The following is a 22,198-nucleotide window of genomic DNA, read 5'->3' on the forward strand; positions in this document are numbered from 1 at the left end:
TATCCCTCACACTCACCTTGTTCCTTTCTTCTTCAGTCACTCAACATAATAGACAGTTTAATGAATCAGTGGTTAGTCATTGAAGAAAGAAGGTCTTTTTTTCGCTTTAGTTACTCACTGTGTCTTGTACAAGAATCCTGTCTCTAATCCTGAATATTTCTGTTTTTTTGGTTATTGTTGATATTTTGGATTATTCAAATACGTTCAAGATAATCATGTTCAGGGTTATCCTGACTTCCCCCCTGACTCTTTAGGATTCATTCCCAACTGTTGTATACTTTTTTACTGATTTTTCATGGTTATCTATTACTTTTTAAAGTTTTAAATCTCACATTTTCAAGGGTTTAGTATTTTGTGTTAGACATTTTGGGTGCAAATTAATGGCACAAACTAACGTAACGTCCACACGGTTCCGTTGCGTGCTTCAACGGAGACGCTTCCCATTCACTTTGAATGGGGTGACGTCAAGCTTTGCCGAGCTGCGTTGTGGTTCCGTTGCGTCGCTTTGCCTCCGTTGCTCGCCTCGAAAGTTGAGAAAAGTTCACATTTTCAAGCGTCAACAGAAGCGCCAGCCAACCAAATCATATGCCAGTACAAGCGCGAGCCAATCAAACCGCTTGCTTGTGTGTCCGAGGTGGAGATTAATGTGATTGGTTGTTGGTCCTGCGCCAGACACGCCCATCAGCAAGCTTCAACGCGACGGAACCGTGTGGACGTACATATATGTACAACTCTAGCTCTTTTCTGATTTTTATGCATTATTAATAATTTAAGGTTATCATTGACTCTCAGGGTTATTCAAAATGGTTCATGGTTATGTTTTTATTTATGCCCAGTTTTTCTTCTTTCAGTCTTTTAATGATTATCCTTTATTTTTTACAGGTGTCCTGATTTATCATGGTTAAATAAACTTTTTCCAGGGGGTTCTCCGACATATCAGAAATCCAACGTGTCACGGTGATTCATGAGTTTTATGGCTATCCAAGGTTATTTTTTAGGATGATGCATTGACTGACACACACACACACACACACACACACACACACACACACACACACACACACACACACACACACACACACACACACACACCATACCTACCCACGTCGTGTATGAAGCGTTCAATCTTGGACTGCATGCCCCAGTATCTGAACTCCACTTTGCAGAGTTTGTAGGCACACATGACGGGACATTCACCGAGGTTCTGGTTGATCTCCTCGATCCAGTCGTCTGACAGCGGACCCCGTTTGGTTTTCACCGACTGATACAGCTTAGGGTCTTCTTCCACCAGGTATTCATGTGGGGGGATGTAGTCCTTTACGATGTCTATGGGGTCTGCAAGGGGGACAAAGTTATTATTAATCACGCAAATCAAATCAAACACATTTCACGACGCCCTGAGTGAAAATCTGTCTATGCAGTGTGTGTGTGTGTGAGAATGTTTTATGTAATAACTCCCTGCAGGGCATTTGTCTGCACATTTTCCTGCACCACGGTGAATTTTAGTATTCAGGGGCTCAACACGAGCTGCTACACTCCCTCAGTCTTATCCCTCCACATCACACTGTCTGCATTTTCCCTGAACATAACACTGTGTAGATCTGATCCTGCATTCACAGAACTCCACTCTGGGAGTTTTCATGGCAGAGGGTGTGTTCTTGTGTGCATGAAATACTCACCGACAGTCCTCTGTCTCTTTTCAGCAGAAGACATATTGAAGACATCCACCTGATTTCCAGTGTCTGGTTTGTAATACGTCTCAATGTCTATAGAGAACTTCTCTACAAAGGGACAGGTGTACCTGAGAGACAAGAGAGAGAATAGTTGTTTAAAAGTGTAGACAAGTCTTATAAACGCTTTTTTAAAAATGTTTATGTTATCATTAATAGGGTTAGGTTATTTTATTAATTTATTTGTGTCACTTTTTTAAACTTCGGATTTTTTCATTTCATGTTTGTTGCCCACATAATGTTTTTATGCACACCTATTGATAATGTAAAGAACCAACGCCTATGCATGTGGACTGAATGTGTGTGTGTGTGTGTGTGTGTGTGTGTGTGTGTGTGTGTGTGTGTGTTTGTGTGTTTGTGTGTGTGTGTGAGATATGTATGCTAGTTAACAAGCAGCCTTATGCCCATATCTTCCGCAACTCTAGACATTATTTCAGCACTTCTCTGTCAGCCTTGTACTCTGACTGTATGAAACGGTCTTTGCTGTAAATGCTACAAAGCTTCTGGCGCATTGTGATAATACAAAAAAAAAAAGATATCAGATGTGGACCCAGTGTCCTTTATCCTGGGCCTCCTGGGCAGATTTATAACTCAAAAAACGTGAAGAGATGTTCCTTTATTCTTACTTATGCTGCAGGGAAGAACATGTTACTGAAGTGGATTCATGAAAGCCTGGCAGAGTGAGCTGTTGGATTTATTGCACTAGAATATCTTTCATGTATATTTTATTATAAATAAGAGGCTTTTATCTTTATTATTTTGCACATTAGCAATGTATTATTATACCACTTATTTTGTTTGTTGTAATGTTTGTTGTCTTTTGTACCTTTTTTTTATCTCCATGGATTCCATAATGAATTCATGGTGTGCTTTTTGTTTGTAAAAAACGGATTAATATATTGTCAAAAAACTAAACTTAACACATTTCCATGTGTTTACGCTTATATTTTTTGATTTACTCTTTTATTTGATTGTCATTTTTTAATTGGCAAAAATGGAAATTTAAATGTGTCATGTCATTTACTTGTATTTCATTTGGATTATTAAAATGATTGATAATTATTCATTATATGAAACCAAAGTAAATACAATAATAATAACAATATAAATAAAGTTGTTATTCTTGTATTTAATTTAGTTAAATATAGTCATTGATGGACGGAAAGTGATATTTAGATTTCACTTCTCACCAAAAATACTAATAAAATGTTATTGGAAACACCCCTAAATGGCTCCTACAACATGTATTGGGATTTGTGTCCCCGAAGCCCCTTCCTCTATCACTGTGACAATGTTCTCTATTATTACTGTACATATTGAGTCACCTGGAGGATATAACTGATCATTATTCAGCTCAAATTGTTCTTCGTCAACAATAGCAAGTTTACTGGTGCAAATGTATGAATCAAGAAGTAATTAAATGCAAAATCATTAACGTTTTATTACTTAAGGGTTCAGTCATTGTGCTTTAAATAATACAAGCTGTCCTTAAATTCCCTTTATGTGATGAATGCTTCATTGTTAACAAATGTTTTAGCACAGGAGGATTCTAGAGTCAGAGCACTTTTGTAAAATCTTCATGTCCAAATTAAGCATTCATCATTTGTAATGTGATGAGTCATTTTCAGAGGTACTTTTACATCAGAAAATGTGGCAATACCACATCTTCTGAAACAACTGCATTCAAACTATTTCTGAAGTTAAAGTACCGGAAGTATTAGCATTAAAATAGACTTAAAGTATATTAAAAGTACTTATTACTTAAGGGCCTATAACATAAGCTGTTATGACAGTATTGATAGTGTGTGATCACCTACATGTTGCATTAGTGAAGGTAGGTTGTATTTTAATCAAATAATATACTCCTTGGAAACCTAAAAATATATAAAACATTAATAGTACATTATATTTCTTATTAATAATCTCAATCTGGGTAACCATTATCCGTTAATAATATCATATAAATGATGTTTATACATTTTTTCACCTTTATTTCTTCCGATTTATTGATTTTATTTAATTTCATCAGTTTCAGCTGATCTTATTTATGCTGTTCAAAACAAAGAGTATGATTACTGTTATAATGTATATATTCGGTTGTATGTTGTTTGCCCTGCCACAATATTATTTCTTAAAATGCAAACAAAAACAGCTGAATATAATCCAGCAAAAAGTACAATATTGGCTTTCAAAATGTAGTAGAAGTATAAAGTAGCATAGAATAGAAGTACTTAACAAGAAATCAGTTAACTTAGTAAGTAGTAAACATAGGTGCTGTACTTGAGTAAATGTACTGAGCTACTCTCCTCCTCTGGGTATTTCCCTGCTGTGGTGTGTTTCTCACCGGGTGCGGGTGTATGGGTAGGCGTTCCAGGACTCCTCCTCCACTCGGAGCGCCGCCTGAGGCAGGATGGCACAGAACCAGGACGGGATGTGCTTCCCGATGTGGTACACTTTGTGAGTGTACTGCCCCGAGCCCCCGGGCCCGTCCTCGTAGGGTTTGTTCTCCAGGATCTCCACGCCGCTGCCCTCCCCACAGCTCTCCTCTCGGCTCTTCTTCTGCAGGGGGACACAAAACAGGAAGTGGTGAGGAGGGGAGGAGGGGGNGGGGGGGGGGTTTGTGGGAGCTGCTGAGATTCATCAACCATATAAAAAGTATTAAACAGTATTGCATTTTATTACTTTATTTCATGTGCAGATGTTGGGTTTCAGAAGTCATATCATAGGTTCAACCTTAGCTAACTCTGGAGTTATATATAATACCCTTAACTGTGGTTCCTCCATTTTCCCAGGATAAGAATCTAATTTTTTTTTTTTCGGATCACAAACAGGATCAGCTTCTTGTCAACACAACATTTTATCGAGATAATAATGAATTCAAGATCCCAAGAGAAAAAAGTTGAATAATAATAATTGAATAATTAAAATAAATCTTATTTGTTATTGTCTTTTTTTGTGTGTTTTTCAATAGTGGAAGTGGAAGAAATCAAATAGAAATACACTGCATTATTAACATTATTTAACTTTGAATTAATGCTGTAAACAAGAAGGACCTCAAATCAGCCACTGTGTTTATTGAGTGGGACTTCTAAAGTTGTACTTTTTGTTTATGCGCAAAGATTAACTCTTTTGTTCCTTTTTTATATAATTCTGTACTGGAAAATATGAACTAGAAATAAAAATCAATGTCAGCTCAGTGACAGCAGCTGGGCTCAGTGAGGCATTGACTTCAAAAAGTATCTTTCAGAGGGAGACTCTGAAACAGCAACGGTGCGCCAATGTTAGCATAGCATCCAGACTTGCTCTCTCCCCACATGCTGCCGAACTCCCTTTATTCCTAGATGAAGCCCGTGAGACCCTCACACAGCGCTCCTGTCTCTCACTGAGGGTTTCTGTCCGACTGTGACCCCCCCCCCCAAAGGGATGATGCAGCAGGAACTGAGTGAGGAGCCGGAGAGAAAAAAGCTGCCACATGGAAAACAAGAGACTGCTTTACATTCGAATTCAGCCACACCCTTTTCCTTTCCTCCTCAGCTCAAGTTGCCCCTCCACTCTGCACCCGGACAAAATGCAAACAGGTATTCAACAAAATGTAACTTAAAAAGAATAGAAACAATAAAAGAGGCAATACAATCGAACAAACTTTAGAGAAAAGGAAAATATGTTTTAGAATTGAGCGAGAGAGAGGGAGAGAGAGAGAGAGAGAGAGAGAGAGANTTAGCCGGCCCGGCTAAAATAACTGGATGGCCTACCTGCCTGTCAGCCTTCCATCTGTGCACAAACTTATCTCGTGCCCTCATTGGTCATGTGCGCGTTCGTGTGTGTTGGAGGAGGGGCTCTGTAAGGAAGTGGCAGATTTGTTCCGGTTGTGTATTTTCAAATTCTAGCGCACTCCAGCTGGTTTCTCCAAAATTACCTTCCCCACCTTTAAATAAATTGGGCAAAATGTTATGCTTTTCATATATTATAAAACACTGAAATAATAAATATGTTACAATGGGAATACTACTTTAATTTAGTTTTTGGACAATTCATAGCCAATTCCCTGATATTTCTTTGAGAAATGAATACCTTAAAAAAGCAGGTTTAGCCCCAAGAATAAAGTATGTTGACACACTAGCTGCATTTTTTGTTATTTTATTAAATCTCACTTTTTCTTTTATCTGCTGCTGCAATCTCATGGGGTCAAACATAGAAATGAACTCAATAAGTTACCGATACATACTGTAGCTTCATCCCATCTTGTGTTCCCATTCTTGGACTTACACGAGCTAAGAACAATACAATGAAACTATTCTTTATACCCTCTGCAGTCTCTCTAGGAGGAAGAGGGAGTTATTTTCATAATGGCTCAATTTATTGTTTCTAAAATATGTTGAATTGACTGAGTATTTATACTTTTGCCCTGTGTTTAATGTCAGCTAACTGTGTGCATCCCACTAAGCCCGACTAATTGCCCCTGTGAGGACAAATACAATTATTGATTGATTGATTTTATCCATGCATATTTACAGATTCTGTGCGTGAACATTAGTTTTCCTTTGTACCTTTTATATACATTGTTTTGTATATCATTTTAAGTATGTGTGAATGAATGTGTCGCCCAGATTATGCCCAAATTACTATTGTAAAAGAGATGTAAACTTAATTTGTACTTTATAAAACCGTTAAAGAATCTGTATTTACTATATGTTCCACACAACCATGAAAAAACCCACTTTTGATACAAAATGTTGCTCAAATTTGTTAAAAATAAAAGGGACCTAATGCAATGTATTTAAAAATAAAGTATTTCAATCTTAATGTCACTGCTGAGTCAGGTGACAGTACAGTAGCTCCGTATTCTGGTGTCACACTGATGATTGAAAAGCTATTTTATTCCTTCCGTTGTAATACGCTTTGGTACGAGGGACGGCTCTACGTGAATACAAATCCTCCCGATCATTATTAAAAGCAGAGTGGGGTGCTGGGGGTCAACAATGAGAGCTCAGATTGAACACGGAGCTCCCTCTGCTGAAGACTTTAGGGAGGTGGTATCAGTAATGAAGGTCAGAGGAGGCAAACAGCTGGAAAATTGCTGTAATCTGGCAGGTAATGTAATTTATGTGAGGAGCTAAGGGTCTTAAATTACCCTCCTCATGTCTGCTGCAGTACAGGAGAGCACATAGTATCTGTATTAATGACACACACCTCGCTGCAACACAACTAACTATACAGGGTTTCCCAGGGGTTTCAAGAAGGTCTTTAAGAACAACAGCAGATGCAACAGGTGTGTGTAGAAAATGAAGGTTATTATCTTGCACAACATCAGTCTAAGACAACCAAGACAGGATCTAAAGATGCAGTCAGCAGTTTGAACATGTCCACTTCTTGGCAATATAACCTTCAATTCCCTCTGCGCGGCTTCACTAAAAAGAAAACTGTCAACAATAGTGGAAACGCTTCTTAATCTAAAGATGCTGCGTCTGCTGCTGAGGTGTTTGTTTTCTGGTGTTTGGCTGTCATCAGAATCGGTCAAACACACACACCTAATTGATGAGACATGACAGGAGCCAACAAGCACAAGAATGCACAGCAGCAGCTCTGCTAGCCAAACTCTTAACCTAGGGATCCCCAATTCATTGTTTTGATATCCTCACAGTGGGGGCATGTGCAATCACACTTCACAAAAGACTGATATATTACACTTTTGTTAGTTGAAAGAGAGTATTTGTTGAAAACGGCACTTCAAAATGTACCTACTGTATCATTGTTTTTTGGTGCCTTTGAATTACGTTTAATGTCCAAGTTTCTTTCAATAATTTAAATATGTGTTGTATCCGAGTAGAATAGCAAAAACAGCAATAAGGCATAACTGAGTACACTTTCATATATTTGTATACCTCAGAAGTAATGTTGTTTTTGCGATATTCAACAACATTATTGCATATTTTCCTCATATCGTTCAGTCCTAACATTAGCAGAGCAGCTAATGCTAATAGCAGCCTGCAAACACACTCACAAATGAATCAAAGTGCCCCATGACATGAGCGCCAGCAAACAACTTCACAGCAATCCATCCAATAGTTGGTGAATCAATTTCATATAAAACATAAATATCGACCCTGTGGTGGAGCTAGAGGAAAGCTCAGTCCACTTGATAGATATATAAAACATGTGCCCTGCAGGTCGGGCTTTATAAAAGGGCAGTATATGAATAAAGTCTTTACTGTACTGAAATTCATGGAGATCAAAAACTGATAAAGAGAGTTTCCGATCACTGTTAAGAATAAGCTGCAGAAAGTTGGATCAATGTGCGAAGAGTAAAACATTGATGACGTAAGTTCCACACAAATTCTTTACAAGTCTCCAACAACTTTTCTTAAGTATGTTAAACCGGTCTCACATCTACAATTCTCATATTCTCCAGTCTCAGATTATAAGAGGAACTGCAGCTGTTTGTATTAATGTGTGGGAAAAGACTACACAAGTAACACGTGGTGTCACACTTCACAGGTCTGTGTTTTGCAGAATAATCTTTGAATAAACTATTCCTGCAAAGAACTATGTCATTTAAGTCGAAGTATTTGTAAAAAGGGAATATTCAATAAGAATTAAAAAATACAAATTCATTGTTTTTTGTATTTTAAAGAGTCTTTAAGTTAATGCACAGCTTTTCAGATAAAAAAGCAAACATGTCAAATGTGTCAGAAGCCAAATGTATAATACATAATAACAATACAATAAGCTATCACTAACAATTTGAATGGAGCTGTTCCTTAGAACTCCTTATAATATGTTTCCTCTCATTTATGTAAATTAGTACCATGAAACTTTTTGGAGAATTACAGAACCAAAAAGTTCCTACATTTTAAAATCCTTGAATAAAATAAAGAACATGACTGCCAAAAACCCACATGAGGAAAGATGAGTCAGAAAAGCGTAACATTTATCCAGAAACTGTTCAAGATAAAGAAATAGGAAAAAACTCAAGTGTGCTGGAAAAAAATAGCTGACAGGAAAGGAAGAAGGAGAAGGAGAAGTGAAAGAACACAGATCCCATGCACAATGTGAGAAGTGCAACCAGCTCTCAGCAGAATGAGAAAGGGTCTCTGCTGAGGGTCTGGGTCTGTTGGCCTGAGGTGCCCTGAATCATTAATGAGACCCCGCAAGGTTAGCATAGAGCAGGAATACACAGCCCCCCCCCTCAGGCCCACTAGTAGTCCCAGTACATGAGTTCTAGTTCATTTTTAGACAGCAAAATAACTGATCAGGGACGCGTTAGACCAGCAGCTCCCGTGTTCTGTTTACTGTTTTATCATAGGAGGTTTTCATGCTTTTAAGAGAGCATGGATAACTCTTCAGTTTCCAAACAAAAAGCAATGTATCAGGGCTTGGCATTAATGCTCGCCCGAGGCAAATGATTTGTGTTCGGACAGGAGGAATGCCTTGCTCAATTGGTCGATCATGCAAGTGAAAAATAGGTGTGATCTTTATTTATTAATTAACATTGGATATGCTAACTTAATGTCATCCCTCCAAAGGACAAGAGCAACTCAGCGTGTAAAGCCGACATATTGTAACATCTCATTTCATGAATTAAGGGTTTATTTCGAGCAGACTAACGTTAGTGATTGCTGAAACAGTAGAAAGACTAACCAAGGCGGCTTTCATGAGTTTTATTGAGTTTTTAACATTATGTTTGATAAAGTGGGTTTTACGATGATCAACGAGGTGAATTTTCTGTTTCTGTCCATGGAGTCAAAATGATATATTAATTGAATGTTTTCATCTTTAATACCATAACTTAACAAATATATGTTGATTTGTATTTTGTTGTTTGTCCTACATTTTCCATTTTCTCTTTTCGCCACTCAAACATCTGAGCACTTCGCCTGACGTTTTTTTAATCAAAGGTCACTCAAACTAAAATCCAAATGGATTTCTTTGGTTCTATTTTCATTGCCAGCGTAATCCATATTTTCTGCTCTAGTGAGTATTTGGAGCAGCAGTTTGTGAGATTGAGTCAAAATAAACTACAGTGTGTGTGTTCATGGTGCGTCAGAGTGTGGCTCACTGATGTGTTTCTGATCTGTTGTTTGGTTTATTTTGGATCACACATGTCAAAGTTTGCAAACTACAGATGTATTTAAAATAATCGTATTTAACACAAGGGTGTTTACATTGGGTACATGAGTGATGCATACATCTTGTAAACAGTGTATCCAGTAATATGGAGCCAGACATAATGTCGTCAATGGTAACGCTGACTGCGCCATCACATCTCCTCTCTCGCTCTCTTTCTTTCTTTCCGCCCAGATCACAAACAAATGATGGCAGCGGCTGCCATGCTGCAGCTGATGTCACCAGTTACCACAGCAACCGGCACTTAGCTATGACGCTGAGAAGGAGCAGGTGGTGGTGTGTGTGTGTGTGTGTGTGTGTGTGTGTGTGTGTGTGTGTGTGTGTGTGTGTGCATGTGTGCGTATGTGCGTGTGTGTGTGTGTGCGTGTGCATCATCAAAGCTAATATTCAGGAGGTTTGTTTAAGATTTTTTTTCGGAAGGTTCGCTCTTCTTTGCTCCTTCCGATGTTTTTTCCAGTTTTCTTTTCATTAAAGAGTTGTATACAGGTATATTTTGTACGGATTATAAATCTGCATTACGGATTAAAAATATATACTCTTGAAAAATATGATCACTTTTACACACAAATTATATAATATCATTATCTCCTCAAACAAGTCGTTCAGATTGTCCGTCAGCAGGATTACAGGAAAACTACTTGCCCTAGTTTAATGAAATTAGGTGGAAGGGCGTGCATGGGCCAGTGAAGAAGCCATTAAATGTAATCAGAGCGGATCTGAATCATGGCCGAAGAAACAAATCACCTTGTGAGGTACAGCAGGGCCTTGCTGCATGTCTGCGCTCTCAGATTGCCCTCAATATACCGATTCCAAACAACATCCAAACGAAGTGTAAATAAACAAAATCATTTATGATTTGAAGGTATTTTACCCCCTTCATGTCTTTTCACATTTTAGTCCACAAATGAAAATGGCACTTCTCTCTCCCATCAAACATATTATGAGTATTTGGATTTATTCACCCTGTCTTTTCTCTTTTATGGTGTTATGCGGGTCTTTTTTGTTTATGTTCTTATAAATGTTTTTGTTGGTTCCATGAGCATTATGGGTTATCTTACTTACTGCGTAGTCCTAGTTTTTTCTTTTAAAATTAAGCCAAACATCAAATTAATCATTTCCACTAACAACAAACTGGATTATCATAACGTTTCAATCTTCAGTTTATATAATAATATGCACATAATAACAAACTTAATTCTATTATATATACTCTTTCAATTATCAGCAGTTTTATGAAAAATACTCTAAACCTAAAGGCTTTCCCTTGATGATTGCCTAATAAACATATTTGACTAATGGTTACCAGCATTTATTTGCAAAATAAAATAATCTTTTAGTGCATTTTCTATGTGACTATATATGTGTATATATGCACAACACTATTAAATGAATCAGGCATATGGAGCACCATCTGTGACCCTGTGACCACGCTGCTCACCGCTCTAGTTCAGGTACAGCACCACACTTCAAACTCCTGACCTCCAGAGAAAATACTCCAGGTCTCCAGCCTTCTTGGACTTCACTAACAACACCTCATTAAAGCCTTTAATTTAAGCTAATAGAAAGACATTTTGTTCCCATTGTAGTGTGTGATTTACATGGAAAACTGCTCACCTGGATCATGTAGAGCTGCGCGATGCGGTACTCCTCCACGCTCATCGGCATGGGGATGCGATACTCCTTAATCAGCATGGTTGAGCTTGAATTTGGCCAACTCCTGGTGTGTGTGAGGGTGTGTGTGTCCAGAGAAGTGAAGGCTAGACGCTCCTCTCTTTCGGCTTCGCTACCCGAGCAGCATGTTCAAACAGCGAGGACGGGAGTCATCGTTATTGACACCTGAGAGACAAGAAGCAAAAACAGACTTTCAGTGGGATAAGATGAGGTTTAACAATATGTAGGTTTGAGCTCCCAGCATGACTTACAAACCAGAGTTAGCATGCTTGTCTCAAGGATTAAACCCCCCAACACAAGCCAACCCGCTCCTCTGTGAGTCCTCCAGCCTTCCTCCAGATCTATTACAAGGTAATCCACTGACCTAGCAACATCTCTGAAATCCCCCCGCAACCTAAATCCCAACTCCGTGTAAACACAGTGAAGACTCAGCCAAGATGTGGTCAATGCAGCATTTTAATCAAGGTATTCATACTTTCATTTCCTGTTTCTTTCTACTCCCACTACTTACTAGAGTTGTAAATGGTGTCATTGCTGCTTGTTGTTTTTGACCATTTGGAGGCAGCAGAAACAAGATGTGAACGCAACAATCATGAACTTTCAAATGTACATGGCGACATTGTTGTGCACATTAAGCAGTTACAGAGCAACATGATGACGCATTTGGAGGTTTGTTTCCAATATTCACTCTTAATATAGCTCCGTTTTTTTTTTATCTTTGACTCCTTAGAGAAATATCTTTACCACAAAAATGCTCAACTACGTTCACCAGATAGTCTGTAACTTTGTCTTTCTGCTGTTCTGTTAAACTGGTAGTGATCTTTTTTAAGGTGTTTTCTCTAAAATGATGCAATAAGAGCAGTGAGAGTGAGCCAGAAGTTGTAGGACGACAGATAAACAATGATCTGAAACTCACTTTAAAGCTCCGTAAAGCTGCAGATACAGCTGATAATCCTCTCTAGGTTTGTAGGTTCCTCACTATGACACACAACTTTCACAGAAATATTAAAGCCACTTCAAATTTTTCTTCTAAACAAGGTGAGAAAAATAAATACTGTTGCTGTTAACATAATGCAACAGCAAGCAGACAGGGATGAATTCAGTCACATGACGATGGCTACCTAATCTCAGACAGATTAAGGACGGTAACTCTGATGCTGTTAACATGAGAGAGGAGGTGGAGCTGAGTGTGTGTGTGTGTGTGTGTGTGTGTGTGTGTGTGTGTGTGTGTGTGTGTGTGTGTGTGTGTGTGTGGCGGTGTCCCACCGTCTGTCCATCTGTGCATCATCAGGTTATGCATGTTTGGTCAGGCTGCTCAGATGAACTGCAGAGGTCAGGTAGTACAGTATGACAGTGAAAGTAGCCTCTTTAATGATTTGGGAAAAGGTTAGGAGCCATTCTATATTGTTTAATTGTATGAATATTAGTGTTTCAACATGTTAAATATCTCAAAAGTGTATTCACCTTTGCCAAGAATGGTATTCTTATTCGCTTGATTTGTTTGTTTAATGGTTTGTTTGCACTATTACAGAAATAATTACCTCTAATGTTTTGGAATCTTGGTGTGAGGGTGTAACATGGGCCAAGCTTAAACCTAATACATTTTCAAGAGGATACAAATGACATGGTGAAAACACCACTCACTTATGTTTCACTTTGGTTAACAATTTTAAAAAAAGACATTAGACATATCTGAAAAAAATGTTTTCCAGCTGTAAGGGAACATTTGTGGAGAAAAAAGCTAACATTGTGTTGTTAAAATGCTCTGACTAATAAAATCAAAGAGATTGTCTTTGTTCATAAACAAGAACAACGTCCTATTTCGGGTAATGGGAATATTCAAGGAGCCCCTGAATGCATCATTGGTTACCGAAGGTCTGCATGTTACGCGCTATAGTTCAAAATAGTGTAATTGAAAAGTAAATTTAGCCTTGGGTTCAAACCAGTGTCAAGAAACAAGAAGTATAATCTTTGAGTCCTCCAAAACACAGTCAGGCTCTGTAATTCCCACAATGCAAAGTGTATTACAAACAATATCTACAGGTAATAAAACTGCAGCGCTCTGCCTGAACAATGACTGAAGATTCAAATCCCAGCAGCTCTCCAGAGGCCGCCACGTACGACCTTATTTACTGTGATACAATTACAGCAGGGAAATGAAGTGGCATTTCTCACTGAATCCCGTGAAGGAGTCCTTGAGCAACAGAAGAAGTGCTATATATAGAGACACAGTAATCCCCATGAAGCAGAATGTGAGACAGATGAAAACTGACACATCGACAGATAGACCGAGCATCTTGGCTTTTTTTTTTCTTTTTCTTTTGCCTCCATCAGCTAAACGAGCTGTGAGTCAGCACATCAGATACAGCAGCCGGCAATCTCTGAAACATGAACATAAACTGAAAACTAAGCTCAAGAGGACGACGATGTTATGATGTCATGTCAGGAGGATGTCGAGCTCATTAATAGAAACAAAATATCTAAAAAATGTCTCTGCTTTAAATATATATACTATACTGACAATAGGAATGCCACGACATCAGATTTAAAAACACGATTTTCTTTGTAGAATTAATTCACAATAACATTGGGATATCTATAGATTATAATAACAACTATAAATACAAAGTAATAAGATAATAATAAAAGTAATAATGTAATCAGTAATATCTTTGACTTTCTGTATGTGCATCGTTTCTCTTTTTTGGAATTATAACAGTATTATTGGGATATCTATAGATAATAATTGAAATATATAACAATAAAATACAAATAATAATACAAAAAATAAGAAGAAGAACAATTATACATACATATAATAAAAATCAATAAAAAACTCTTTAACTTTCTTTATTTTGCCATTTCTTTTTAAGTGTAGGGCGCTTCAGTGAGGGTCTCTCTTTCAATTAAATTCACGATGACACAATAGACAAAACATTATCAACCATCAGCTCTATTAACATTTACTTTACTGCAGGGTTCACATTAATGCTACTCAAGTTATTTCTATAAAGCGTGTATAAGACTTCTGTCTGCTCTGTCTAATGCAAAATGAATAAATAACCTGAGACAGAAACATAACAAATATTGATTATAGTAGCACAGTATGAGTGCTATCCAGTGTGTCTGTAAGATTTGTTTGTGTTTAGTTCAGTACATCATAAGCCACAGTACACTTACTGCAGCCCTCACTGTAAAAAGATAAGCACTTAACCCTGAAAGAAAACATTAAAATGTCTTCCGATCTGACTTGGCAGCCAATCTTCAATTCATTTTATTTCAATAACGGGAAGTCATTTATCAACATGTCATGTAATGCTTTTCATCTCACTCAATAACTGTTTCTGAATTTGGCTCCACTCCCTCTCATTACTTTGGGAATGACCACCGCTGCTTCAGACATAAACAAAGTTCCCTCGGGCTTATGGGCAATTTCCAACAAAACAACCCAACCACAGCATGTAGCAAATGAGCTCTCCTCCTTCCCTGTGTCCCTCAATCCACTCTAATCCATTTAACTGATGAAGTTTTCCCTTTTTTTAAGGCATTAGGGAATCAAACCTGAAGCCAATCATAAAGGAAGGTTGTCCTTTATAGAACACTGCGAGCACTGCAGGGTGGCTCAAATTGCAGCGATTTTGTGAAAACATTTTCAATAAAAATCAAACTGAAGATTGTCTTCATGCAGCCGCTGGGACATTTCAAACAATCCTGCAGTCTCCCAGTTTAATCTGAAGGCCTCCTAATTGAGCTCACAGTCGAAAATCACAGTCAGTGACACTCCGCAGAGCAAGTAAACGTCTCATCTGCAGCACTGAGAGGGAGCCAGGCTACCAGCTGCCCTCCATCACAGCCTGTGTGACGGCAGGCTGAGGAAACCTTCAGATAAATTGCACAGAATTTGCCACCGAGGTAACCGACTTGGAAGGAAACAGCTCTGGTCCATTAAACACAACACCGCCTGCCAGGAGCCTGGTCCTGGAGGCTGACACCCTGGATCCCGGAAAAATGCACCCCGACCTACTGTCCACCCATTCCCATTAAACTGAAACCCTGTGTCTGACCGCACACACAGACTGTGGATGTTTCTACGTAAAAAAGCAATAGGCTGACATACTATTTCTGCAGCTGGATATGTACACACCTCTCAGCCCTTTGCCAGCCGCTCTGCAGCTAACCTCACCCTAAAATCATTTGTATTCTGCAGAAATGCAAAAGATGTAACTCTTTTTCGATTGGAAACTATTTTAGATTAGAAATGTCAATGTTATTAATTGAAAAATATTTGTCATTGACCCCTTGGCAATGTGTGATTGAGAATTACTGATTTACTGGCCAAACAACAGTGGAGGTGGCAGGTCAACACTCTCCTTTAAAGCAGCAATAAGAGAAGTTTTGGCCACTTGGGGGCAGTGAAACTTATTTGAATTTGAAATAGTAGCCTAGACATTCATCAGACTTTTCATCGCTGTTCCTGGAAACAACAACCAAGAGAGTGAAACAAAACCACACCGTTGTGGGTCTTGAAGAGGATGTTTCATAAATGACTCAGTTCCGGTACATGTACATTTGTGTTTCTGGCACGTTTACTAACCCACATCAGACCCAGTCAGATTATATCTGAGCTGCCTTTATCTGATTGGCTCTTATTTCTATGTCACATTCTCAGAGAGTCTCATTCGAATATGAGTATCTCCATCCATGTGTTGATAACTACATTTGCACAGGTGTAACATATTTTTCTGGTGAGCAAATCAGAGCACACTGGGCTTCAGAGAGAGGCTGTATATTCAGACACACTGTAGTAGAAAAATTGAAATGTGCTTTAGAACATTAAATCATGTTAAAATGTTGCAATTATGAACCTGAAAATAAGTATAGCACGTGCCCTTTGAAACAAAACAATGAGCTAAAAGATGGTATAACATAGACACAGAGTAAAGAGATAACACAGATTATAATTAAAAAACTAACTGGTTTGATACTAAATAAATAACTTCTGAGAGGTGAATTTGTGTGGGGTCATTCTTCCAAAAGTATTTTAACAAAAGATCTAATTCTGTTTTCTACTCGGGCATGAGCATCACCCAATGTGTGAAGACCCGTCTGTGGGGGATGTTTTGTGAGCCTTTCTTTTATAAGTCATGTTTAATGAAAATCAGAGCTACTTAAAATTCCTCAGAACATATTTACAGAATGCACACCCAATGAATTATCATAATCTCACGGACAAATGGGACAAAGACGATAACGATTACTGTATACATATAAAATGTGTAATCTAACATGCATTACATTTAAGAGCAAGAAGCCAACGCACCATGTCTTTGTTACACATCATCACAGTTTGATGCATCTGAGTCGATTCTTCTCCAGCGATTTGAAGCGCTACAGGAGTCCTGCTGCACTAACAAGATCCCCTGATGGAATTTGTCTCTGCTTTTGATAACAGCATGGATTCAAAACACACCACAGCATTCTTCACATCTGAAGAAACATGCTGTCTTGCAGAATAAATCAGATGACGCCTGCCACGCACACGAGCAGGCCGAGGAAGACAAACACACCGAGTGTGATCTCTGGAGGAGTCGAGTACTGTGCGGTACGCTCTCGCTGCGTACTTCAAATCTCATTCAAATTAGCTGCAAAGCAAAAGTGATCATCAGCAGCTGTGGCCAAACTACACTTTAAAATATTACAGTCAAATGTTGTAATTTAGTGTCTTTTCTGTGGTGCTGATACTGATTGATTACGTTTCCTCCCATCAGCGTACACTAACTCCCTGCACATCACTACACTACCATCAAACATGTGTTGCAGCAAGACATGAAGCCTCGCTGCAACAACACTCCTCTGCTCCTTACAAACACATTTCAAACATTACTCATCTCATTCAAATGTCTTTCTCGCAGTAAAATGAACAAAGCCACCTGTAGAACCCCTCTCGAACTGCAGCCACCTGCAGCTCCTCAGCCTGCTCCTCTTTACAAATACATCAGTCTGGACTGGAGTCCAACAGGCAGGCATCCATGTTGCCATCATGTACCTGTCTTTATAGCAACAGCTGCAAAGACAGGTATTTAAATATAATAAATCAGTTTACCTCGCAGGAGCAAACACTGATCCTCTGAGCAGAGTCTTTAGGGGCAGATCTGCATGGTCCCACAGAGACCAGCAGCCCGGGCATCTTCCCCCCTTCCCCGATCCCCTCTCTTTCTGCCGAACACTGTCAACCAATCCACTGCAGCCTCGCCCCCCCCAGCCCCGGTATTCAGGAAGGAGCTTCTTAAATCCTCACTGGGAAATAAGAGAAGGTATCGATTCTTCTTCTTCTCCCTCTCCTTCTTCCCCCATCCACCTCTGTTCTGTTTTCCCTCCCTTGCCGTCTCCACCTCCTAGGAACTGAGGAAGCCCTGTTACCATGGAGACGCATGAGGCTGAAGCCCGATTGGTTGACAGTGTTGTGATGCAGGAAGTCGGCGTTGCAGCCCACCAGATTGATTGCCTTTTTTTTTTTTGTGTGACCATCCCTCTCTAACGACGAGTCCAGAATCAATTCTCCACTTGTTTTTGGACAGATGTACAGGCATCTGAGTGTCACTAACTCCCTGGGTGTATTTCATTCTCTTAATGGGTACACTTCACAAACACACAGCAACATCTTCTTCTTCCACAAATACAAATGTTTTGGATAGAATTTAACTTATATCCAGACTCCGCTACTGAAGTTCTTTCCCCTTTTAGGCGTGTTTTAAATATTTGTATATGGTATATGGTACATTTCTATCAGTTAAGCAATATGTAACTTTGTTTGAACAGGTGCTATATTAATCAAATTCAAACTACAAGCTCAAAAACTACATTATTTTATATGAAGAGTTGTTTGGTTTATTCCTAGTAAGTTTTATTTATTTACCTTTTACTTAATTAATCAGTATATTTCCTGTGTTGATAAGGTACATTCTTTTATTATTATTTATTTACCCATATTTAATAAAAAGCAATATTCACTCTAATTATTTCTGCTTACATCTAGACTTTAGCTAATTAAAGTCTGCAACACATGTGCATAATGAAAGTAAAGACAAGTCAGATTTAACGTTCTCAAATGTCAAGCTGGAACAAGAGGAAATTCATCGTTTGTGCTTTAAAAATGACTAATAAGTGTCAGTACTTTGATTCATCGTCTGATTCATTTCTCGAGTGATCTCTTAATTGATTTGTCTACTAAATTCAATAAAAAAATAAAAAAATGTTGTTTGCTAATGTCTTTTTTGTAAGATATGCATTATTGCTCTCGGAAAAATGATATAAATAATGAAGATTATCAACTATTTATTGCAGTGCTTGTCTCATATGTCTACAGGAAGCTACTCTTTCATATTGCATATAAATGATAAATACTTTATTATTCTCACTGAGATGCACAAACCATAAAGCGCCTTTTGACACCTCCACACAAGTCCTCAACGCCTTCATTGAATCCTATAGCTCTGGCATGTAGTCGCATGTAGGCTTGGAGATGAAAGAGGTTTGGTAAAGCTCATGTGCATGAATCATTTGGATGTGATGCCAGAGGCAGATCACCTGCTCTGATGATTATGCATCTATTTGCACGGTGTCGTGACCATCCCGCCTCTCCTGCTGGGTATTTTTCTCACCAGCATCACACACAGAATTTGAATGAGCCAGCTGAGTGATGCGAACAGGTCTCTGATTTTGACTGGCAAATCAGTGAATGAGCAAAACTGTGCTCCTTTATTTCAGCCTGGAGCTGCGACGTCACTCCAGAGGCTGTAATCTGCATGTGGACACTGCAGCAGCTTATCTGCATTTAAATGTCAAGCTTTACTGCTCACATTGATGTAAAACCTACCATACTGTAGATTTATTTTTACTTTGCACATGGGTTTAACTTTTGCATTTGAAAACAGATCATTTACGTCCTGGATTATGATTGGTGAAATAATCCATGAACACACAGCTCTGCCTACATTAAATACATTTTACTGGGCCAAACACAACGTTTAAAAATGTCCAATTTGCTGTTCATTTGGAAAATACAACCTTGCTTCTGACACAGCGCTGATAAATCAGTGGAGAGTCAGAAAACCCCTGACCAGGCACCATTTTTGGCAATAACCACTAAGAACACGGTTTGGCTGTAATACGAGTATGTCTTTCATTTGGAACAAACCTTTCATAAAAAAATGTGATCTTTAGTTAAAAGAAAATGGTGAAATGTTTCGGAATATGCTTTGCAATTTGAGGATTGATGCTACCCTTGTTTGTGATTGAGAAATATAAAGCTACAGCAAGCATCAGGCTAACTTAGATAGCATAAAGAGTGGAAACAGATGGAAACAGTTAGCCTAGCTCCATCTGAACAACCAGCATCCCTAAAGCTCATTTATGTTTCCTGTGTATAAAAATAGAAAGTGAAAAAAGACAATTCCCAGTATTACAGTGGGTTAAATGTCTAAATGTAATGTTAATGTATCAGGGGCACACACTGGAGGGAGATCTTTCCTCAAATGACACCTGCTGCGAGTGGGATAAACTCTGTGACTCACAAGCCTACGCTTTATAAACGTCTCTTTAATTACATCCAGCCGACGTGTCTCTGTGGGTTTCAGGATAAAAATATCCCAACCTGCAGCCAGACGGATTCTGTAGGGGATTGTGTCGCTGATGCTGCTCCACATCTCATTAAAAAAATCTGGCATATGGCATTATTGTGCAACAGACTGTAACGCAATAACACTAATGTCATTTTCTATATAAATACACTACTGTATTTATTGTATAATTCATACTTCAACATATTTATTTTTGTTATATCTTGTTTTCTCCAAGTTAGATATATGAATAATTGATTTAATACAATTTATTATATATGAAAAAAAAATTCATATATAATATATACATTTTTTCTATTTCTATTTCATTGAATTTATTTGTTTAATTTTATACTGAAGAAACAGTTCAACCCAAATCCAATTTCCCCCTAGGGATAAATACATGAGTTCTTATTCTGATTCTGATCTGAAGAAGAGAGTTTGAGCGGCCTTTTAGCTCCTGAGGATGGATCTGAAGAAATGTACTACAACAGATCACAAAAGGTGAACCTGCAGCGAGATTACATTTACTGTCATACCAACGAACAGGAAGTGAGGCTGAGAATGAGAATGAGCTTTGTGCAGCAGCCTCTGGTTTTATCATCGAGCTGCAGGGATGTACATCCTCAGAATAAAATGACTTGTTGACGGGTACTCCGCCCTACACACACACACACACACACACTTTATCCGAGCATCAGCAGGACACACGCTAACAGAATCAACCCCTCAACGCCACACAGTCCCGCTGCACAATGTGAACATCTGCTACTATAACGGCTGTTAATTTGTGACCGTGTCAAACACATCTCTGCTCACCAGACACTCCTGTTACTCATCGGCACGAATCAAACGCCGGCCTGGGATGTTACCGTGCGTCGGCTCCTGCTGTCCCTGGCAGCATTTCATCAGGACGTCACGCTGGCTGCTGCAGCATGTGCACAAATCCCTGATGGATATTTTTATTTATTTACTCAACAGCGTTCAGAATTTTAATATCATAATGTCACCGAGTTGCAAGGCTAAATGGCTGGAAAATAATCCCAGCTGTAGTGTTGGGAAGTATATTTACTCAAGTACTGTACTTAACTACTGTTCAATTAGTAGGCAATTACAGTGTTAAAAACAGTCATTAATAATAATTACGTATCATTTATGATCTAAATGTTGCCACCATACTATTAGTTATTCCAGACCAAAATCCATTCATTTTTAAAATACTTTTGTGTTGTTATGGTCCCAGATGCAAATATTGTTAAATTAGTTTAGTCATTTGTTAAACTCCACTATGTTGATACCTGATAGCTGTATTCACTAGTTACTATTTTAATAGATATATTAAAAAGAAAAATGGTAAGAGACTTTTACTTTGATACTTTAACTATATTTGCTGATTTGCTTCAGTCAGACTTTTACTGGCAATTCTGTATTTTTTTTTATTGTAGAACTGTTGCTTTTATTTTAGATAAAAGAAACTGAATACTTCCTCAACTGCTGCTTAGCTGACAGAGAAGGTTTGTTTCATCAAACTCACAGATTTGAGATGTTATCACCGACCTGCAGTCCATCTCCAGCGATGGTTTCCTCTCCTTCTTCCTGTGAATGAGAAACAGCAGAGATACTAATGTCAGTTTAACGAGGCACACTCTACTATCTGACACACAGCTCTAAAAAAGAGTGTTTCCTCAAAGACCTCACACTTCATATTTCATAAATACCAGAAGTCATGTTTCGAAATAACTTCCTTCCTCAATCAAGGTTGAGGAACAGAAGAAATGCAACAGAATAAAATCAAAGAAAGTACAATTTATAAAAACGACATTACTTTAAGATCAGATGGAAGTCCGTATGCCAAACAACAACAGCTCATGTGAACATCTGACACTCTGAAAACATCACAACATAAAAAGAGGCGTAGGCAGCAAATGAGAGTGAGCCTGATGTGATGGCTGGGTGATGAAAGAGGACGAGCTATTTTTAGCCTCAGGGTGGAGTTGGAGGGCAGGGGGCGGCAGAGGAGCAGCGCGGTGGGGATGGTGGTGCGGGCGGCTGCAG

The 22,198-nt window shown here is 38.6% G+C and overlaps 2 protein-coding genes across 4 annotated transcripts in view; both read right to left on the reverse strand.

Moving 5' to 3' along the window:
• The window catches only part of LOC104965385 (M-phase phosphoprotein 9-like), a gene marked incomplete at its 3' end in the record, with an annotated part of 69,959 nt that overhangs the window by 27,060 nt on the left and 20,701 nt on the right, over positions 1-22,198 (reverse strand). The window lies entirely within an intron of this gene.
• The window catches only part of LOC104965361 (membrane-associated phosphatidylinositol transfer protein 2-like), a 49,812-nt gene that overhangs the window by 20,526 nt on the left and 7,088 nt on the right, over positions 1-22,198 (reverse strand). The window contains exons 2-6 of one of the 3 annotated variants that reach the window (XM_010794320.1): positions 21,678-21,739; positions 11,469-11,690; positions 4,075-4,289; positions 1,680-1,801; positions 1,102-1,335 (exon numbers count right to left, since the gene is read on the reverse strand). In XM_010794320.1, the coding sequence (XP_010792622.1) occupies positions 1,102-1,335; positions 1,680-1,801; positions 4,075-4,289; positions 11,469-11,546 (649 nt within the window). In that variant the 5' untranslated portion in view covers positions 11,547-11,690; positions 21,678-21,739. Of the gene's footprint in view, positions 1-1,101; positions 1,336-1,679; positions 1,802-4,074; positions 4,290-11,468; positions 11,691-17,628; positions 17,709-20,962; positions 20,989-21,677; positions 21,740-22,198 lie in introns of those variants that run through there. The other 2 variants (XM_010794326.1, XM_010794333.1) reach the window with 2 other exon arrangements.

Source organism: Notothenia coriiceps, unplaced genomic scaffold, assembly GCF_000735185.1.
Source record: "Notothenia coriiceps isolate Sejong01 unplaced genomic scaffold, NC01 NC01_scaffold00002059, whole genome shotgun sequence".
Classification (NCBI taxonomy): domain Eukaryota; kingdom Metazoa; phylum Chordata; class Actinopteri; order Perciformes; family Nototheniidae; genus Notothenia; species Notothenia coriiceps.